At 37.6% G+C, this 18,515-nt stretch overlaps 1 protein-coding gene across 10 annotated transcripts in view; it reads left to right on the top strand.

The window, feature by feature from the left end:
- Slc20a2 (solute carrier family 20 member 2) overlaps nucleotides 1-18,515 on the top strand; it is a 101,240-nt gene that overhangs the window by 46,828 nt on the left and 35,897 nt on the right. For all 10 annotated transcript variants that reach the window (XM_077792434.1, XM_077792430.1, XM_077792435.1 and 7 more), the window contains 3 exons: nucleotides 8,863-9,414; nucleotides 13,992-14,132; nucleotides 15,359-15,444. In XM_077792434.1, coding sequence (XP_077648560.1) covers nucleotides 9,126-9,414; nucleotides 13,992-14,132; nucleotides 15,359-15,444 — 516 coding nt within the window. In that variant the 5' untranslated portion in view covers nucleotides 8,863-9,125. The remainder of the gene's footprint in view (nucleotides 1-8,862; nucleotides 9,415-13,991; nucleotides 14,133-15,358; nucleotides 15,445-18,515) is intronic.

Here is an 18,515-nt window from a genome sequence, read left to right as displayed (position 1 = left end):
CTATAGGTAGTAAGCATGAAAAAAAATTATTGAGACCCCCAGGCCAAAAATATGGATAGATTCATGATAAATTCATTTTGTTTATTAAAGAAATCTAGGCATACTTTAGTGATATATTCCTAAATTTTTTTAGAAATGTACTTTCCTTTTTAGTGTACTGGAAGGTCTTCCAATGATAAAAGTGGTGATTGCTCATAGTAGAAAATAGGGGGGCAGGATGCAGCTAAAGATGTGGCTCTGTGGTAGAGTACTTGTCTAGTAAGTGTGAGGCCCTGGGTTCAATCCCTAGTACCTGAAATAAAAGAAAAAAAATTTTGTTTTTCAACCCTGGGCATGGTTCTTTAAAGTCTTATTGCTAGTTATTAAGCATACTTGAGATCTTATGGCCACATACAATTTTGTATACTCATTTTTTACTTAGCATTAGTATGTGCCAATGTCATGAAAAATTCTCAAGTTGCATCATTTTTGTAAATATATAATATTTCATTTTTAGAAGTTGCCACTATTTTCCCAGCCACTCCCCTGTCTAGGGACAGTTAGATGGCTTCCTCTTTTTCATGATTATAATAAATGACATTGTAAAAAACATCTTTTTACAACTATATATGCCCATATTTCAAACTAGTTTATCTCCATTTGAGATTAATGTCATAAAACACACCCATATGTTATCTGGATACTCCTTATTCAAGATAGAGTACTGAAATTGCCATATATCTGACACAGCCGGCAAGTTTACAAGAACCATTTCCTACATGAGAATACATACTATTTCTTAGAACTGTCTAAATCATTCTCAACTGTCCTCATGGGTGATGGTATTACAGAATGTAATACTGCAGATACATTATTGATAACTTTATAGAACTGATTTTAGAGTTGATATGAATTACAGACCAAAGTGACACTTTTATTATGAGTTGCTCATATTCAAACTTCCTTGAAGCTCTCAGTATAAGTACCCACAAGTCCAGATTTAAAATGTCTTCAATCTGTGGATCCTCATGGGAATGATTTCCAGCTAATTTTTATATTTGCCTTAAATGTGAATGACAATAAATGGGTTTATACCTTTTAGATCCTTTATAAGTCATTTGGGAGACTTGTTTTCACAAGAAAGCCCTGCTCTTCTTTTCTCTAAGAAATACAAAATCATTGATTTGGAGAAGGTCAGTGGCCTGAAAGCAGCAGACCTGTTTCTCATATCTAACTTTGGAAGAGTTACATCTTTAATCTTTTCCTGTGGAACTTCATGTTTGCATTGCTGCCTCAACATCTCCTCTAATTGATCTGTACTTGCTCTTTGCTTTTCTCTGTCATTGTTTTAAACATGATGTAATATCCTGTCCCTGAACCCTAGTTGAACTGGCAAGTTTTATATGTCTCAATGGAAGAGTCCCCTTTTCATTGAATATGAGAACTATTCTTTCTTTCTTTTAACTATATAATTTATATAACACCCTGAGGGACTTGAGATAGGGGCAATGCTTGCAATATAGAAAAGAAAAATATCAAAAGCAAATGTTACTTTTTTGACCAGTATTGTTTTCTAATCAGTTTTATTGAATTTTATAGACAATATTAAGTTTACCAATTTAAGGGTATAGTTTCATGGGTTTTGACAAACACTGAAGATATCTTCTGATCTTGACAGTTCCCAGGGATGAAGGCTCTGCAGCTTTCTTTGTTATCCACTCTCTTTATTGCCCTTTCCTTATCCCATGGGCTCTTCCTTTCACCCTTTCCTTCTTATACCCCACCCCCCACTTAGGCCAAGAAAGCTCAACTCTCAAAACAAGAACTAGTGTCATCAAGGTTTGATGAATGTCAAACAAGTACATCACTTCCTAGTTTCATTATACTGTTTTCATTTGAAAACACCACCATCCTCAGGATTTAGACAAAAAGTTTCTTGTAGACAAGTAGTCTCATTTCTTTTGGGTAAATATACCTCAGGAGGAGATGACTGGGTTATGTGGTCAGAATACTCTTTACTTTATAAGAAACTATCAACTTATCTTCCAATGGGCTTTTATCTTTTTGAAATTTTTTATTGTTTTTAATCTCTACTTCTTCACCTTCTGCCCCTCAAAAAAGCTTCTATCTCTTATAATGTGTGTCACTGTAACCAAAGAAAGGGCCAGGATTTGTACATTGAGGAAGAAGAGCAGGACCAGAGGAAGGTGACTTGGTACACCCACATGACTACCAGATGGGATGGGGAGCAAAGAGATTGAAAGAAAGATACTTCTAGAAGTGTTTTGGAACCTTGTTATTTGTCCTTTGTCTAAGTGATATCAATTACTTGGAGTTGCTTGAGGCTCACAACAACTTATAAAACATTTTTATATAACTAGCTTTGCTCTTCACAGTTCTGTAAAATACATGTCGCCATCATTCCCATTTTGCAGATGATGAAACTGGATTCAGAACACATTTGTGAGTTATCCAAGATCAACTGCTAGTTAACAGCAGAGATAGATAGGATCAGACCTCAAAGATCCTGACTTTTGAGCTATCAGGGCTTTATCTGCTAATGGTAGCAGCAGTCAACTATGTTATCACTTCTAGGTTGTGCATAACCAAAAGTTATGTTCTATTACCTCCAATTTTCAGAGGGTCATTTAGGTGACTTGCTCAGGGTGGTGTAGCCAGTAGCTGGCTGGACAGGAATGGACTCAGAGCTCATACTGAAAGTCCCCTTCTCCATGTAGGGGGAAAAAAGATCCCCCTTTTTTTTAGTCTCAGAAGGGAAGCCACAACAGATTAGCAAACTGCCTTTGCAATTCCTTTTCCAGTTTTAAGTCTGTACCTCGTTCATGTTAGATGTCTTTCATCTTTATTCTTGGGCTCCGTGTACATGCTCTTTATCCTCATTGAGTAAACCTGCCTTCTTCCTGCTTCTATTGTGTGGATCCATAGTTGTTGCATTCCCTATGCTATAAGCCTGAGTTAGCTTTGGCTTGATTGTCTTGCCTTTTCTTTTGATGGACTTTGCTTCTCTTTCCGCTCTCCCTCCATCCTGCCTCCTTTCTCCTCTCTACCTTCCTACTCCTCCCTTCCTTTCTTTATTCCCTGCTTCTGCCTCAGTCAAAATATCATCTCCTTTTCTTCAGGCTCCTGTGTTATCCTTGACTGCTCTGCATATTTGTAAATATGCTGTTTAAAGGTGGTCATGGAAAGTTGCAGCAAGGTTTCAATTTTTGTTATTATTGTGAATATGTGAAGGTCAATATTTTCTATTGTGAATACACTATTACATTTTAAATTATTTTCAAAAATTTGAAAGCATAAAGTGGAAGTTTTCATGAGCTATTCAGGTATTATACTGTTGTTAACTAGAAACTCCGTATGGCAAGATGTACATGCTAAATGTTAAAAATAAATATTTTTCCTATGTTTTATTCTACAAATAATAAGATTCTAAAAGTGAATATTCAGAATTAGGAAATGCTAGTCATTTTCACATCTGAGGAATCCAAGTCCCTATTGTGCAACAATCATTAGATTGTATATCACCACTAAAGAGATATCTGTACATTGATATTTCTACCTAAGTGTCAGAATTCAAGATTTTACCTTAGCGTCCATGAAAATGGATTTTACATTTTTTGGAGAGTAGGTATGAGACCCTTTGGGCTTTAAGAGAGGAAACTGGAAAATTGCTTCTGAGCCAGAGTTCTCTGCATTTGTAACCTAATTTTGGAGGGAAATCTTGGTCTGAGTGTAGCCCACGAAATCTCAGGTAAAAAGTCTTCACAGACCAGGAGCAAACACAATGGAAAGGAGGTTGACTATGGACCAGTCCTTTAAAACTGCAAATTTCCTCATATGTTAGCTTTGACAGCATTCCAGAGCAGAGACCCTTCTACCCAAACTTCATTTTGCATAGATGTGTTAAATGTCACAATTATTCAGCATTCCTGCTTTTAATAGTGTGAGTGAGAGGATATTAGGTACAGAAGCAACTGATGCTGATAGAAATTACAAAGAGAGAATCCAGGCAGTGGTGTGGCGAAGCTCAGTGGTAGAAAGCTTAGCTAGCTTGCACGAAGCCCTGGACTTGATCTCCATTGTCACAAACAATACATAATCTAATACTTAACTTGAGTCCTGCCAAGTGGCCTCATTGGGCCTGGTGAAAGAGTGGAGCTGGTGCATAGATAAAGGAACAGGGTGGTGGGAGGCAGCTGAAGCACTGAAGATGCTGAGGAAAGAAAGGGAGGAACCTGTTGACATATTACAAGTCTGGGAGATGGGACTTAAGAAACCCTTCAGTGCCTCTTGGAATAGTTGGAAAATACTTTAAAGATTCTTGTTCCTCAAATGGAAGAAGTCTGTGGCATTTGAAAATTGAAGAGTGTCTTGTAATATTCATGCCTATAAATCTCAGCCATGTAGGAGGCTTTCATAGTTAGGGTAAGAGAGAGTTAAGAAGCTTGTTCCAATCATCTTTCATGTTTTGATGTAGTACTGTTGATCTTTTCCAGAAAAGACCTTGTAGGGGTGTTAGAAAGAGCCAGAGCATTAGCTGAAAATTCTAAACAGTACTGCCCCCTTGTCTAAAGTCATTGCTGTGCAAAGAGAGATGGCATTTCTCTGTGCTATTTCCATACTTGAGACCTCCCTCTCTCACATCTACATAATTTTTATGAACTCTAGTGTATTGATTCCTTCTATTAACTACCTTTATGCTATGTCTAGTCTTCCCCACCCCAATATTAAGTAAATATTTACTTGTTCTTTTTTTCTGATTCTTCTCAGGTTTTGACTTTTACATTTAAATCTTATTTTTGGTGTGAGGTAGGGATCTATTTTTTTCCCTTCCAAATAGTCATTTACAGTTATCTCAACATCATCTTATTGAATGTGTCAATGTTTCCCCACTGATTTTTGATATCTACCTTCAAATCCTACTTTCAAACAGTACTCTCATATATCATACCTGATCAGACCTCATTCATCCTGAATTTGGCCTTCTACATTCTAGGCAGTTAAGGTTTGGGCCCTATGCAAAGTATCCTCTGGCCCTCCAGTGGCTCCATTCAGCAGCATTGCCATCTTTTTCTATCCAGCAGATTGTGTAATTATTTAAGCATTTTTTTAAATTTTGCTCAAGTTTGATAAAAAATTAAGGAGAGAAGGGAGAAAAATCAAAGTGTTGGTTAACAAAGATGAGCCTTATAAGTTTAAGTATAGAACATTTAAGATATAGAAATCATTTAGGTTACAAAAAAAAAAAAGTGGCAAGCCTTTCTCAATCTGATGCTTATTGGACTCAGGCTGGTTATCTTGGATTATGAAAGTGAGAGAGAAAAGCCAAATTAAGAAACATAAACACAGTTGTGGAAATGAGTAGTCTAAGATTGTCTAAGTAGGAAAGGCAATCTCCAGGCTGAAATGATTACAATGGTAACATAAAGATGACTAATAACCTTCCCCAGCAAAACTGGGCAAAGGACACAGCTGCTCTGGTGTATACTCTTCTCTTCTGTGCTCATGATTTACCTCTAAGTGTGGCACATCCATAAGAAATGTTCTGTGGTCAAAGCCTATCTTAACACCTAAAAGTAAAACTGAAAATAACACAAAAGGGAAAAAAGAAAAAAACCCACTGAGTTATTTTTCAGTCTAGTTCCATATGTCAGTAGCATCTAACCTTTTTCAACCCCTGTATGCAAACCATCATCATGTCCTGTTGAATTTTACTTTTCTTCCCTTCATCTACCACCATCACCACTCTGGTCCAGGATTCCTCATCTCATGCCTGAACCATGTAGTAGGCTCATGATTAGTCTCACCACATTCATGCTTGTCTTCTGTCAGTCCATTGTCTATGCTGCACCCAGAATGATCTTTAAAAAATGCTAAGTCTGATTATGTGAGCCCCATCTCCAATTCAAACCCATATTGGTAGTCAAATTGTTTGCATGGTGGCCACTGTCTTTCATGTGACCCGCCTCAATTTTCATCATGGTTTCCCTCTCCCTGGCTTGCCTCCAGTCTCTTCTCCTTCCTACCTTGAGAATTATCTGGAATAAATACTTCCCCTAGTCCCAGAATTAATTCCCACCATCTGTAGATCTCTGGTAAGCCTTTCCTGTCCTCAGATAAGGTCATGTCCCAGTTTGCTCTTATGACACTTGATTGTCATGTGTCCTTCCTTCATAACCCTTGTCACTGGAGCATGTAGTCACACTTACATGATTATTTGATTAGTGTCTGCTTCCTTCACGGGATTCACTGAACTGAAATCCCCTCATGTGCCAGAACCACATCTATTCTTTTTTACTGTATTCCTAGTGACTAGCCCAAAGGAAATTCCCAATAAATATTTCCTGAATGTTGTTCTTTTTTTTTTTTTTAATTTTTTTCTAGGGTTTTGAGATGTAATGTTAGGTAATTTATTTGTTGATTTTTTATTCTTTTTAAGTTATTTATTCTAATTAGGTATATATGACAGCAAAATGCATTTTAATTCATTGTACACAGTTGCAGCACAACTTTTCATTTCTCTGGTTGTACACGATGTAGCGTCGCACCATATGTGCAGTCACACATGTGTACATTACCTAGGGTAATGATGTCCATCTCATTCCACCATCTTTCCTGCCCCCATTCCACCTCTGAATGTTGTTCTTATGTGCCCTTTTGGCAGTCTTGTCTGACAAACAAGATTTCATCAAGAATTTGTTTAAATTTTAAGATAGATAACATTGGCTCCAAATATTTTGATTTTGATTTTTTTAAATATATTTTTAGTTGTACAAAAAATTGTTATCTATCTTAAAATTGTACGTGGACACAATACCTTTATTTAATTAATTAATTTATTTATATGTGGTGCTGAGGATCGAACCCAATGCCTCACATGTGCTAGGCAAGTACTCTACCATGAGCTAAAGCCCCAGCCCCTTGATTTTTATTTATAGATTTAATGTGCCTATAATATTAATAAATGTCTTTCAGTAGAATATTGTCTTTTGCTTCAGAGTGGTATTTTCATTCTCTCACTTAGAATCTGAATCTTCAGAATTGCATAGGCTAAAAATCTTCAAAAATGATAAGATTTATCAGTGTACATTTCTGTTTAATTGTGTGCCTACAACTTTGTATACATAGATAATACTAAATATGTTTGTTGACCCTTATTATTATATATTATTCTCATTTGAACATTCTGTATCCACAATATACAGTTCAGGAAGGAAAGGGGAAAAAAATCATCTATCACACTACTACTCAAACTCACATTTTGGTGGATTTTAGTGTGTGTGTGTTATTTGTTTCCCTGCAGTGCTGGGGATGAAACCCAGGGTCTTGCACATGCTAGGCAAGTACTCTACTACTGAGCTACATTCCCAGGCCATCTTTTCATTTTTTATTGTACATTATTAGCATTGCCATAATCACAATATATATAAAAATTTGTGTCCTGCTTTTTCCCCATAAATAACTTACAGTTGATTGATCAAAGTATTATATTCTGTATGACATTGTAGATAAGCCTAATTCATTCAGTGCAATTTAGTAAATATTTATGAGGAAATACACTGTGCTAGTACCATTCCATACATCTAACACCTTTCAGAGAAAATACACAGGTTTGGTACCTTGACTCTACAGCAACAGAATACTGTAGTTAGGAAGCATTTAGAGACATTTTTACTGCACAGATATATTTTATAGCATCTCCTGTCCTTCCTCAAAGCAGGAGTAAGTATTCGTTTAATAGCTTCTTCATTTATTCAACAAATTGATTATGGATCACCCCCACACCAGGCACTCCTCTATGTACTGGAGATTCAGCAGTGAATAAAAATCCCTGTGTTGGGAGAACACAGTGCAACAAGAATGAATGAATCAATGAGTCAGGTGATAAGTAGAGAAAGAAAAATAGTAGGGTAAGAGGGATGAATAATGGCAGGTGGGAGGGGCTGCTCCTTTCTAAGGTCAGGGAATGCCTCTCTGGATGGTGACATTTGAGCAGACACCTAAATGGAATGAGGAGTGAGCTGTGCAGCTGTCAAAGGGTAGTATTTTTCCTGGCAGAGGGATCATCAGGTACAAAAGCCCTGAGGTTTTCAAGGAATAGCAAGGAGCCAGAGTGAGAAGGTAGATAAGAGTAGAAGTCAGTTGGGGGTGAGGCCTCTGGCTTTTCCTCTGAGATGGGAAGTAGCAGAATAGTGACTTGGTCTGACTCATGCTTTAATAGACTACTTCATTCTCTAGTCTTCTATGTTCCTCCTCAGAGGCCTTTTAGTTCCCACCTTCATCACCCTCTGTATGCACGACCTTAAGCCATAGCTTATAGACTTTCTTTTAGACAAAAGCATGGTGTACTTATACCATGAAGGGCTTATTCCCTGTACCTACATGTGCAGGTAGATAATTAGCCACACTCTGTGGTGTCACAGGATCAGAGTTGATTATCACTGTTCTAAGGAACTAGGCCCATTCCACATATTTGAAAAACTACCTTAACATTTTCATTTCTTGATCTTTTGCTCACTTGAGGCAATTGCAACTCACTGAAAATAATGACCAAATGTGTTTTTCGAATTGCATATAAAAACTTAACCTAGTAGGGCTTACTGTCAGCCTATAATTATTAAGCATGCTTCAACCTCTGACAATCTAGAATCCAGCTTTATTTTTTTATGTTTTATTTGTTGGTCGGTATGGGTGGAGGGAATCTAATTATAATCTTCCTTGAATTGCTTTATGGTTAGATCTGTCACATGCCAAAGTTAGATCCCATTAGCAGGCTTAAAACATTTATTTCTGAAAGAACAAACTGTTATACTGTTACATGTTGCTTAGGGTAATTGATTTCTTTTGTTTTCTTTCTTGTTACAGGAGGAGACATCAAGCTTTCCCAGATTGGGAGAAAAAATATGGAATGTGTTTTACTGCTGACTGAACACAACCAAATGAACTGTACTGACAGTAGTTTGAAAACCAGCAGTTAGCAGTTTGTTCAGACTCTAACACTGTCCAGCACTTTCCAGAGCAAACTCACTGTTTACAAGAACTCTCGGCCTTAGGAAGTTTATAACCTCAAGCTTTGTTTATTTAAAATATTTCTGCGAAAGAAAAGTACCCGAAGCCTATTTTCCAAAATGGCCATGGATGAGTATTTGTGGATGGTCATTTTGGGTTTTATTATAGCTTTCATCTTGGCATTTTCTGTTGGTGCAAATGATGTTGCCAATTCATTCGGTACCGCCGTGGGCTCTGGTGTGGTGACCTTGAAGCAGGCATGCATTTTGGCTTCAATATTTGAAACCACCGGCTCTGTGTTGTTGGGGGCCAAAGTAGGAGAGACTATTCGAAAAGGTATCATTGACGTGAACCTATACAACGATACCGTAGAAATACTTATGGCTGGGGAAGTTAGCGCCATGGTTGGTAAGTAGCATAAGTCTTTACACCAATGAGTGATGTGTCCACTGGCCTATTTCCCTACTACAACTCTCTCCATATCCATAAGTGTGATTTTTGTTTTAACTTTTCAAAAACTGATTTGATGTTTCATATTTACTATTCGATTGCTTCTCACTTTCTGCATTTAATTTGGTTGTGACTTTTTAAAGCATTTATTTTCTCAAATTATTAGCAGTCTTGATGGTTACAATAAATTTCAGATAGGTGAATACATCTCACAAAGTTGAAAAATATAGAGTAGCTCTTCATTGTTTTGGAGTTATTTTAAAGTTATGAAAGAAATAATATTATCTAAATGTGTTTTCAAAGTTTACCTATGAAATTTCCTTGAAGGTTGATTTATGGTTTTACTTAGGATGTAGCATTTTGAAATGTGACTGTCAAAAAATATATGCATATATAAATTAGAGGGCTAGAGGTGTGGCTCATTGGTAGAGCACTTGCCTATCATGGGCAAGGCCCTGGATTCCATCCCCAGCATTGGGAAAACAAACAACAGCAACAAAACCAACACTCATGGGGCTGAGTGAGAATGTAGCTCAGTGGCAGAATACATGTTTAGTATGCACAAGGCCCTGGGTTGAATTCTCAGAACCAAAAATTAAACAGATAATATTTATTATTTTAACTCTTGTGTTCTTCATTTAAGTTCTAGTGCCATTACCAAATGAATTTAAGTGGTTACATTTCAAGCAGTTCTGGTCTTTTTTGTTATCAGTAGTCCTTTTTTTTTTTTTTTGGCTCTTGTTTTGATTTCCTGCTTCTACCACTGGGAACGACTTTTGATACGTGTGTGGGTTTTTCTGGCCAAAACATAATTTGTATATCACCTGCATATACTATGACCTTTTATTGGTAGTTTTCAGTTGTCTAGATGAAGGAAAGAATTGAGCTGAGTGAACTGTGTTGATGTGCAAGTAAACTGGTTGGTCAGTGTGATTACTCCCTTGCCCATAGTGACCGTAGCCTTGAAACACTATGGGGACACTTCCTTGCAATTTAAAGAAAAGTCCAGGCAGGAAAACACTAAGTGCAGCTGACAGGACTCTTTCTCTGCTTGCCTCTAGGTAGAGATGACGTCACAGCAGACAGCTGATCTATACGGGTAATTTGGTTAGGGAGAAGAGGGTTAGAGAGGAATTCCACCACCTTCTGCTTTCAACAGGACATATCCTTTTGTAGGAAGAGTCCTGCAGTAGGAGGTAAGATGCTGGTGTACCAAGAACACAGCCACATTCCACAGGTCCCTAGTTATTTATGGTGTCACTAGCATTCCTTATGCACCTAGAATGTGGAGATTACTTGCCATATTGAAGGTCACCCACTATCTTTCTTTATAAAAAGTTACTTTTAGAAGTCATTGAAGGCATCTGACAGAAACAGACTGATATACTAAGATGTTCAATATTAAAAACACAGTAAGCTAAGAGGTTCTTATTTTTCAACATTTTGTATTGTAAAGATGTAAGTTTCTAGATTGCTTTAATTCCAACCACTATTTTAATTATTGAATTTTATTTACCTTCACTGAACAAGTATTTCTCAGCAGTCAGATATATTTTAAATTCCCTTAGAAAAATAACCGTTATTTGTAAAATTCATCCTTGGTAGTTATGATAAATATCTAAGATTTAATCATATCAAGCTGAATTTGAAATTTTTCTCAACAAGATAATGTGGACAAGATGCATTGAAAATATGGGAGAAATAGAAACACTGATAAAATTCAGTGGTAACTGAATTTTTTCTTCTTGTGAGGAAAATTTTTGAGCAATGGTTGTATTTATTAAAGAGATCATTAGTTACTGAGGCTATCCTGAGGACTTAAGTTAGAAAGTTTTGTGAACTGAGCTTTATGTCACTACTAATTTTTTGTATAGTCAATATAACTTGTCCAATTTTTCATTTTTCCCACCCCTGGCCTTGGCTCTTTTCTGAAAGAATGAAGGATACTTACCTCAACTAGAATTTGGGTTTACCAAAGCAATTTGAGGTTTTGCTTCAATAACATGATTGTTTGCTTTGGTTTCTCTGTCTTTCTTTTCATTTTTTTTTTCATGTGTGGTTAGTGGAATCTCAAAGCCTGTATTTGGGGTTGGGGGAGTTTATATGAATTACCTTGAATTTAAAAGTGGACCTCCTTGTAGAGGAGCTGTATAAATTTAAGATGGTAGTGTAATTATTATTGGCCAAAACCAAAGCTAATTTTGTTCAGAAGTCCAGATTCTTCTAGTCTTCCTCTTTTTAAATTCTTCCTTCAGTTTTTTTCTTCTTCCTCTCTCTCCCTGACCTTTTATTCTGTTCTATGATGTTCTCTTTTTTTCCTTCAGTAAATTCTCCCCCCATACATGGGCCTCTGTTTTTTCTGATAGAGTTGTGTTAGAGTTGGGTTGGTTGGTAGAAGAAATTATTGGTGCCCCTCAACTTCCTGAACAAGTTATCTTCTGACACTCAGCTCTAAAGCAATTATCTATCTACTTTGTATGAAACCACCAACTGTTGCCAATACCTACTGAGAATTCTTCTCATAGAAATACCCATGTTGGCACAAACTATTTCTTTCAAACGCCATAAGAAGCATACAGACCCCTTATAGCCACTCAGCATCCAGGGCTGCCAAGCCCTGCCCAGTCCCTGCTTATCCTTCACCTCCTGTTTCTGCTCTGTGCACCGCCCTTACCCACGCCTGTCTCCACTGTGACCCTCAACCTTTGCCATTTCTTTCATCTTCGCAGGAGCCTACTGCCTCAAGGATGCCTGATTCCCCCTTTTCTCTAGGCTTTCTTACACCTTTATCCCATAGTTAATCCCATTCCTCTTTGTAGGATATTATTATCTTACATTAAAAATCTCTCTTTCCCCCTGGATGTGAGTGTAATCCCATTTACCTTCAGCTATTCCTGAGGTTTAGGAGGCCCCTGCTCACTACCAGGTCCCCGAGCCAGTCCTGTCTCTGTTTGCCCCTCCTTACAGCTGTTCCTTTATTCTTCCCCACTCTCTCTTTTTTTCCTTCTTCCCCTTGCAGGCAGTCCCCACCCCCTTACCTTTCCTTACAAACTCTCCTCCAGGACATATATTACAAAGTCAACCAGAGAAAGGAAAGCAGTTTTCAGGAAGGAAAATCTTGTCTGAATGCAGTGGGGTGAGTTTATACCATTCTCTTACATCCCTAGATTTAAGTAATGGTTCTGGCTATGAAACATGCTCCGAACTCTAGCTTTATTTTTAGAACAACTTAGTCCCTGCAGAGTCCAGGGCTCAGATATGAAGCTTAAGGAATTGACTTCAGGGAAGCCTAGGTGCTGCCATGGAGCCTGCTACCAGCTTGGCAGCACAAAGCTGGCCCCTTCTTCTCCCAACACACGATTCAGGGGTAGACACAGGGTCACAGCCAGCCTCAGCTCAAAGGTCAGCACGCCTGGCCCTCACTGGAGCAGCTGTCCATGTTGCCTCACAAACTGGGACCTGTGCAGCCATAAATGACCCTTCTGTAACTTGGATGTCTTTGAAGAAAATGCCAGGGGTCCGCTTAAAGGTGCTGCTGCTGCCAAGCAACCAGGCTTCCAGAATTAACATTTGGGATTAATAATGTACCCAGCTTATCTGCCAGACTCTTGATTCCTGTACAGTTCTGTACAGGCTTTTCAACAACTGCTTCTGAAAGCGATCTCTCCCAGCTGATGCTTTTAATACTCACTGCAAAATCTGATCTGCTTATGAAAATATCTCAAGTGAACTATAGCCTAGAAAAACATTAAGCCTAGGAAAGTGGTGGAATGGAAGGAAAGGACACAAAGCTACAGGAAGGGCTCCCAAACACACCAAGCAGGATCTGAAAGCAGACACCCAACTCTGGGTTAAATATCACAGTTATTTTTCATATGAGAGACAAAAAAAATGTTTAATGTGGTAATTTCCACTCTTTTACAGACTAATGTGGCATAGACAATATTTAGCACTCCTCATAATGTGACTACAAGGCATAACTGTAACAAAACTTTTCCCCAGTGTGTTGCCTTTCTTATCTGTCTATGTGTGGTAGAGTCTTTAATCTCTTGCTGATTTTGGCCAAACTTCACACCAAACAAGTTCATCATTGGCATATTCACCCTCACGTGACAAAGGCAAGTGATAACTGGCATCAGGAGACTTGTCTTTAAATACATAGTCGTCATAATCTCTTCCATGTTGAAGAAGGGATAGTCCTTCCTTCAAGGTAATTGAGCAATTTTTGTCTGGTCCTCAGCACTTTATAAAAAAAATAATCCATAGAAAATTAAGCTCAGGGAGCTGGAGTTGTAGCTCAGTGGTAGAGCACTTGTCTGGCATGTGTGAGACCCTGGGTTCAATCCTCAGCACCACATATAAATAAATAAAATAAAAGATCCTTTGACAACTAAAAAATATTAAAAAAAAAAAGAAAAGAAAATTAAACTCAGGGAAATGTTGTTATAGAGAATAATAATTTGGACTTCTTACCTTGGTGGCTAAGACTGTACTATGTGTCTGATTTTATTTCATTTTTATCTTTCAATTCACAGGTTCAGCTGTTTGGCAGCTGATTGCATCCTTCCTGAGACTTCCAATCTCAGGAACTCATTGCATTGTTGGTTCAACCATAGGATTCTCACTTGTTGCAATTGGTACAAAAGGTGTGCAGTGGATGGAACTTGTCAAGATTGGTAATTGCCATTTTCTTTTACCTATAAGAAGGAAAGTTTACCTTTTCTAGAGTAAGTTTTATTACAAGTTACTTTATATTTTTCCCTTCAAATGTTAAGATTTAGAAGACCTGTATGGTATGAGTAATGCTTTCCCCCTTAGAATTTCTGTTAAAGGAGATTGTGAACTGTTAGACAGTTTTAAACTCCATTCTTTTAAAATTTTACATTGTCATTCAGCTTTGAAAATCAGTATTTATTTGTTCTTCCCAGGCAGAAGAGAAATTTATTTGATTGAAGTCAATCTAAAGGTCAGAGAAGGACTAGGCTGGAAGTAAGGAAAATGGCACTGAACCCAGGAGCTCATGGTTATGGGGAGGCAAATTAAGCCAGTGTTATTAACCTCCCTGCAGTCAAGACATTGTCCAGTCTGCCCCCTAGGGAGGAAGCATTGTAGTGTTCCTTGGAGGTTATAGGTGTGCTGAGCAGGGACCAAAACAGGCCAACACTCATTCTAAGAGTAGTAACAGTTTACTTCCTGGCTATGCTTTTAGCACAAGGTAAATCCACTCAACCTCATGCACATCAACCCACTCACAGTGAAAAAGGCTCTTTTGCCCCATCGCCATCTCTGTGTTGCTCATTCTTCTACCAGAATCACCAGGTTAATCAGGTCTCTGAGCTGCCAATCAGAAACACAAGCCACCAGGAAAATTACCTTATATCTGAGTGGTCATCAATTAGCTACACTTTAGAACTACCTAGAAAAGTGATTTTAAAATACCACCCAGACCTCATTCCAAACCTTTCAGATCAATCAAATTTTTGGAAGTAGAGTTAAGAGCAAAAGTGGTTTTTAAAAACTCCCCAGATAGTTTCAGTGTGCCACCAGAGCTAGGAATCTAATGGAAGGTGGCAACCTTTTTAAAAAAAAACACCTTACTGATGGAACAAGTACAGGACCTGCAGGTGAAAGGGCTCAGTGGGAATCAAAGGAATCTGTCTTCTGAGGCTAGTGCTTGGGGGACAGCTACTCCACTGAGCTGATAGTGTAATCTGTTATGTGCCACTTTGTGTCTGAGTGAAGCAATATACAGTCAGGAGGGCTTGCTGGGTTCTGAGTTGAGTAAACTATTCTGGTGATATTTATTACTGTATATAACTTATATTGGCTGTCGTATTATAAAAATATGACCACAATCATGTATGAATTTTAACATTCATTAGACTCTTTTTTAATCATTTAGTTGCCTCTTGGTTTATATCTCCACTGTTGTCTGGTTTCATGTCTGGCGTGCTGTTTGTACTGATCAGAATGTTCATCTTAAAAAAGGTAAGTGAGGCTGTTTTTGTTTTTATTAAATTTTAGGACTAATTTTGGCTCACTATCAGTAGAAATTGATAGTGAGAAGGGGGTATGAGGGAGAATTGTATATTTTCATTGTTAAGGTACAGCACTCCAGAGTTAGTCTGACATTATCTTAAGTGGCCAGAATGAACCAAGGTCAAGTATCCAATGAATCCCCCAGAAAATAGCACCTCCAGTAGTGTTTTGGGGAATTTTGATTTAGTTCATTAGTTAATACTCCCAGGAATTGTGCTCAGACCTTAAAAAAGAAAGGTGATTATTTCCTGAATGTTAAGCAGAATAGAATGCGATATTAAGATTTTGAAATTGATTGTCATTAAAAACATCTGGAGATTTCCTAAAGATATTTTCATATTTTTTTAAAAATGGAGATATCAAGCTTGAAATACTGACTTAATTTGAGGGAAGGATACAAAAAAAGAAAATATGCCTACATGGTGTGCATTTTGTCTGAAAAATAAAATTAGAATTTAGATTAGTATTCTGGAGAGAAACTCAGTTGTCATTTTTTAATTTGACTGTCAAAGGGTTATTTCAATATGTTTCTTTTTTATATTTCATTTTTAAAATACACATGTAATGTTTATACTTATTTGTGGGGTACAGTTTGATAGATAGATCCAATATATAATGATCAAATAAGAAAAATTAGCATTTCCATATCCTCACATTTTATTATTTCTATGTATTGGGAACCTTCAAACTATTCTCCTCTAGTTATTTTGAAATGTATAAAATGAATTGATATAGACTATATTACCCTATTGTGCTATATAACATTAGAATTATATGTTAGTCAGCTGTCACTGTGACAAAGTACCTGAGATAAACAACTTATAGGGAGGAAAGGTTTATTTTGGCTCATGGTTTCAGAGGTTTGAGTCCATCGTCACTTGATCCTGTTGCTTTGGGCCCATGAAGACCCAGTGCATCATGGCAGGGAGCACAATGAATGAAACCTATTCACTCTATTGTGATTGGGGAAGCAAAAAGAGAGGAAGAATAAGGACCAGGATCCTAATATTCCATTTAGGGTCCTAATATACCCCCACTGACTTAAATTCTTCCTCTAGGCTCCACCTCCTGAAAGTTCCATCACCTCCCATTAGTGCCATGTGCTGGGGACCAAACACTTAGGCCTTTGGGAGCTATTCAGTATCCAAACTATAGCAAGCTACTTCCCCCATTGCACTATATTTTGGTACTCATTATCCACCATCTATCTGTATTCCTCCTTCCTACCTCCTTCCTGCCCTCTGGTGGCCTCCATTCTACTTTCTAATTTGGTTATTAACTCTTATAGCATCCACAAATGAATAAGAACTTACAATGTTTGTTTGTTTGTTTTCTGTGCCTGGCTTATTTCACTTAACATAACATCCTTCAGTGCCATCCATGATAACCACAAATGACAGGATTTCATCTTTTTTATGGCTAGATATCTTCTATTTTGTGGAAGAGACACATTTTTTAAAAACTGCTCATCTCTTCTTGGACATCTTGGTTGAATCGTTACAATGTTTTTGTAAGCAATAAAGCACCTTTTTGTGTTACACTGTAGTCTTCCTTTTTTTATAGTTTTGCTTTCTATTGTTTTAGCTACCCATGACCAACCATTGTCTGAAAATATTAATTGGAAAATTCCCAAAATAAATAATTCAGAAGCTTTACATTGCATGCCAATTTGAGTATTGTGATAAAATTTCCTACCACCCTGCTCCCATTTTAGCTAGGATGTGAATCATCCTTTTTCTAGTATATCCATTCTGTGTATATTACCTACCCACTAGTCATTTAGCCATTTCAATGATCAGTTCTATTGTGGCAGTATCATAATGCTTGTATTCAGGTAACTCTTAGGTAGAAACCTAATGCTATGTCACCATGCCTACATCATTCACCTCACTCCATCTCATTATGTAAGCATTATATTATCTCACATCATCACAAGATGAGTATAATAAATATTTTGAAAGAGCACATTCATATAAGTTTTCATTGCATTTTTGTGATTGTTTTATTTTATTAGTAGTTGTTATTGTTAATCTTACTTGCCTTATTTATAAGTTGAACTCTATTGCAGGTATGTATGTATAGGAAAAACAGTACATGGGGATTGGGTACTGCCCTCAGTTTCAGGCCTCTACTGGGGATCTTGGAACATATTCTATGGGGACCAGGGGGCACTCCCATAGCATACTCTTATGCTTGAGCCATTCCAGCACATCAAGGACATGCCTTTTTTCAGCTATATATTGTTTGAAAATACAGCTCTTATCTTTTAGCATTTTCTAGTGGTCTATTAAAGAGCTCATTCTCTTAAATAAGTACAAACTTGCCATCATCATTTCTCACCATTCCTTTTCCTGGGCTTGGAGCAGCTACTCTAATATTTGTTTACATCTTGGAAAGTGCTAGTCTGTCTTGCCTGCCAGCCTTCACCCTTTTTATTTCCTCTGCCTGGAATCCATCCTTGCCTGGCAAACTCCTACTCAACCTTCAGGTGACACTTCCTAGGAAGCCTCTCCTACACCAGCTTCTGGTTGGTTACCTCTTAGTCTTCTTCCCACAACACTAAATATGGATGAAATAGATGCTTGGTTGGCAGGGGTAGGGAGAGATGATGAGTAGATAGATGAAAGGGAGGGAGGGAGAGAGAAAGAGAAAGGGAAGAAATGAGACAGGTCTAATGAGACATTTGTCATTTGAATTTTAAGAGTAGGTTTTTGGAGCTGGGGCTATAGCTCAGTGGTAGAGTACTTGCCTAGCATGAGTGGGGCCCTCCGTTCCATCCCCAGCACTGAAAAAAATAGAGAGTAGGTTATTTGGGAAAATATGAAGTGATTCAGTTAAAAAACTCAGACTTGGGCTGGGGATGTGGCTCAAGCGGTAGCGTCTTCACCTGGCATGTGTGCGGCTCGGGTTCGATCCTCAGCACCACATACAAACAAAGATCTTGTCTCTGACGAAAACTAAAAAATAAATATTAAAAATTTTCTCTCTCTCTCTCTCTCTCTCTCTCAAAAAAAAAAAAA

The sequence above is a fragment of the Urocitellus parryii genome, chromosome 14 (genome assembly GCF_045843805.1).
Source record: "Urocitellus parryii isolate mUroPar1 chromosome 14, mUroPar1.hap1, whole genome shotgun sequence".
In the NCBI taxonomy this organism is placed as follows: Eukaryota; Metazoa; Chordata; class Mammalia; order Rodentia; family Sciuridae; genus Urocitellus; species Urocitellus parryii.
This window is presented reverse-complemented; position numbering and strand designations above follow the sequence as displayed.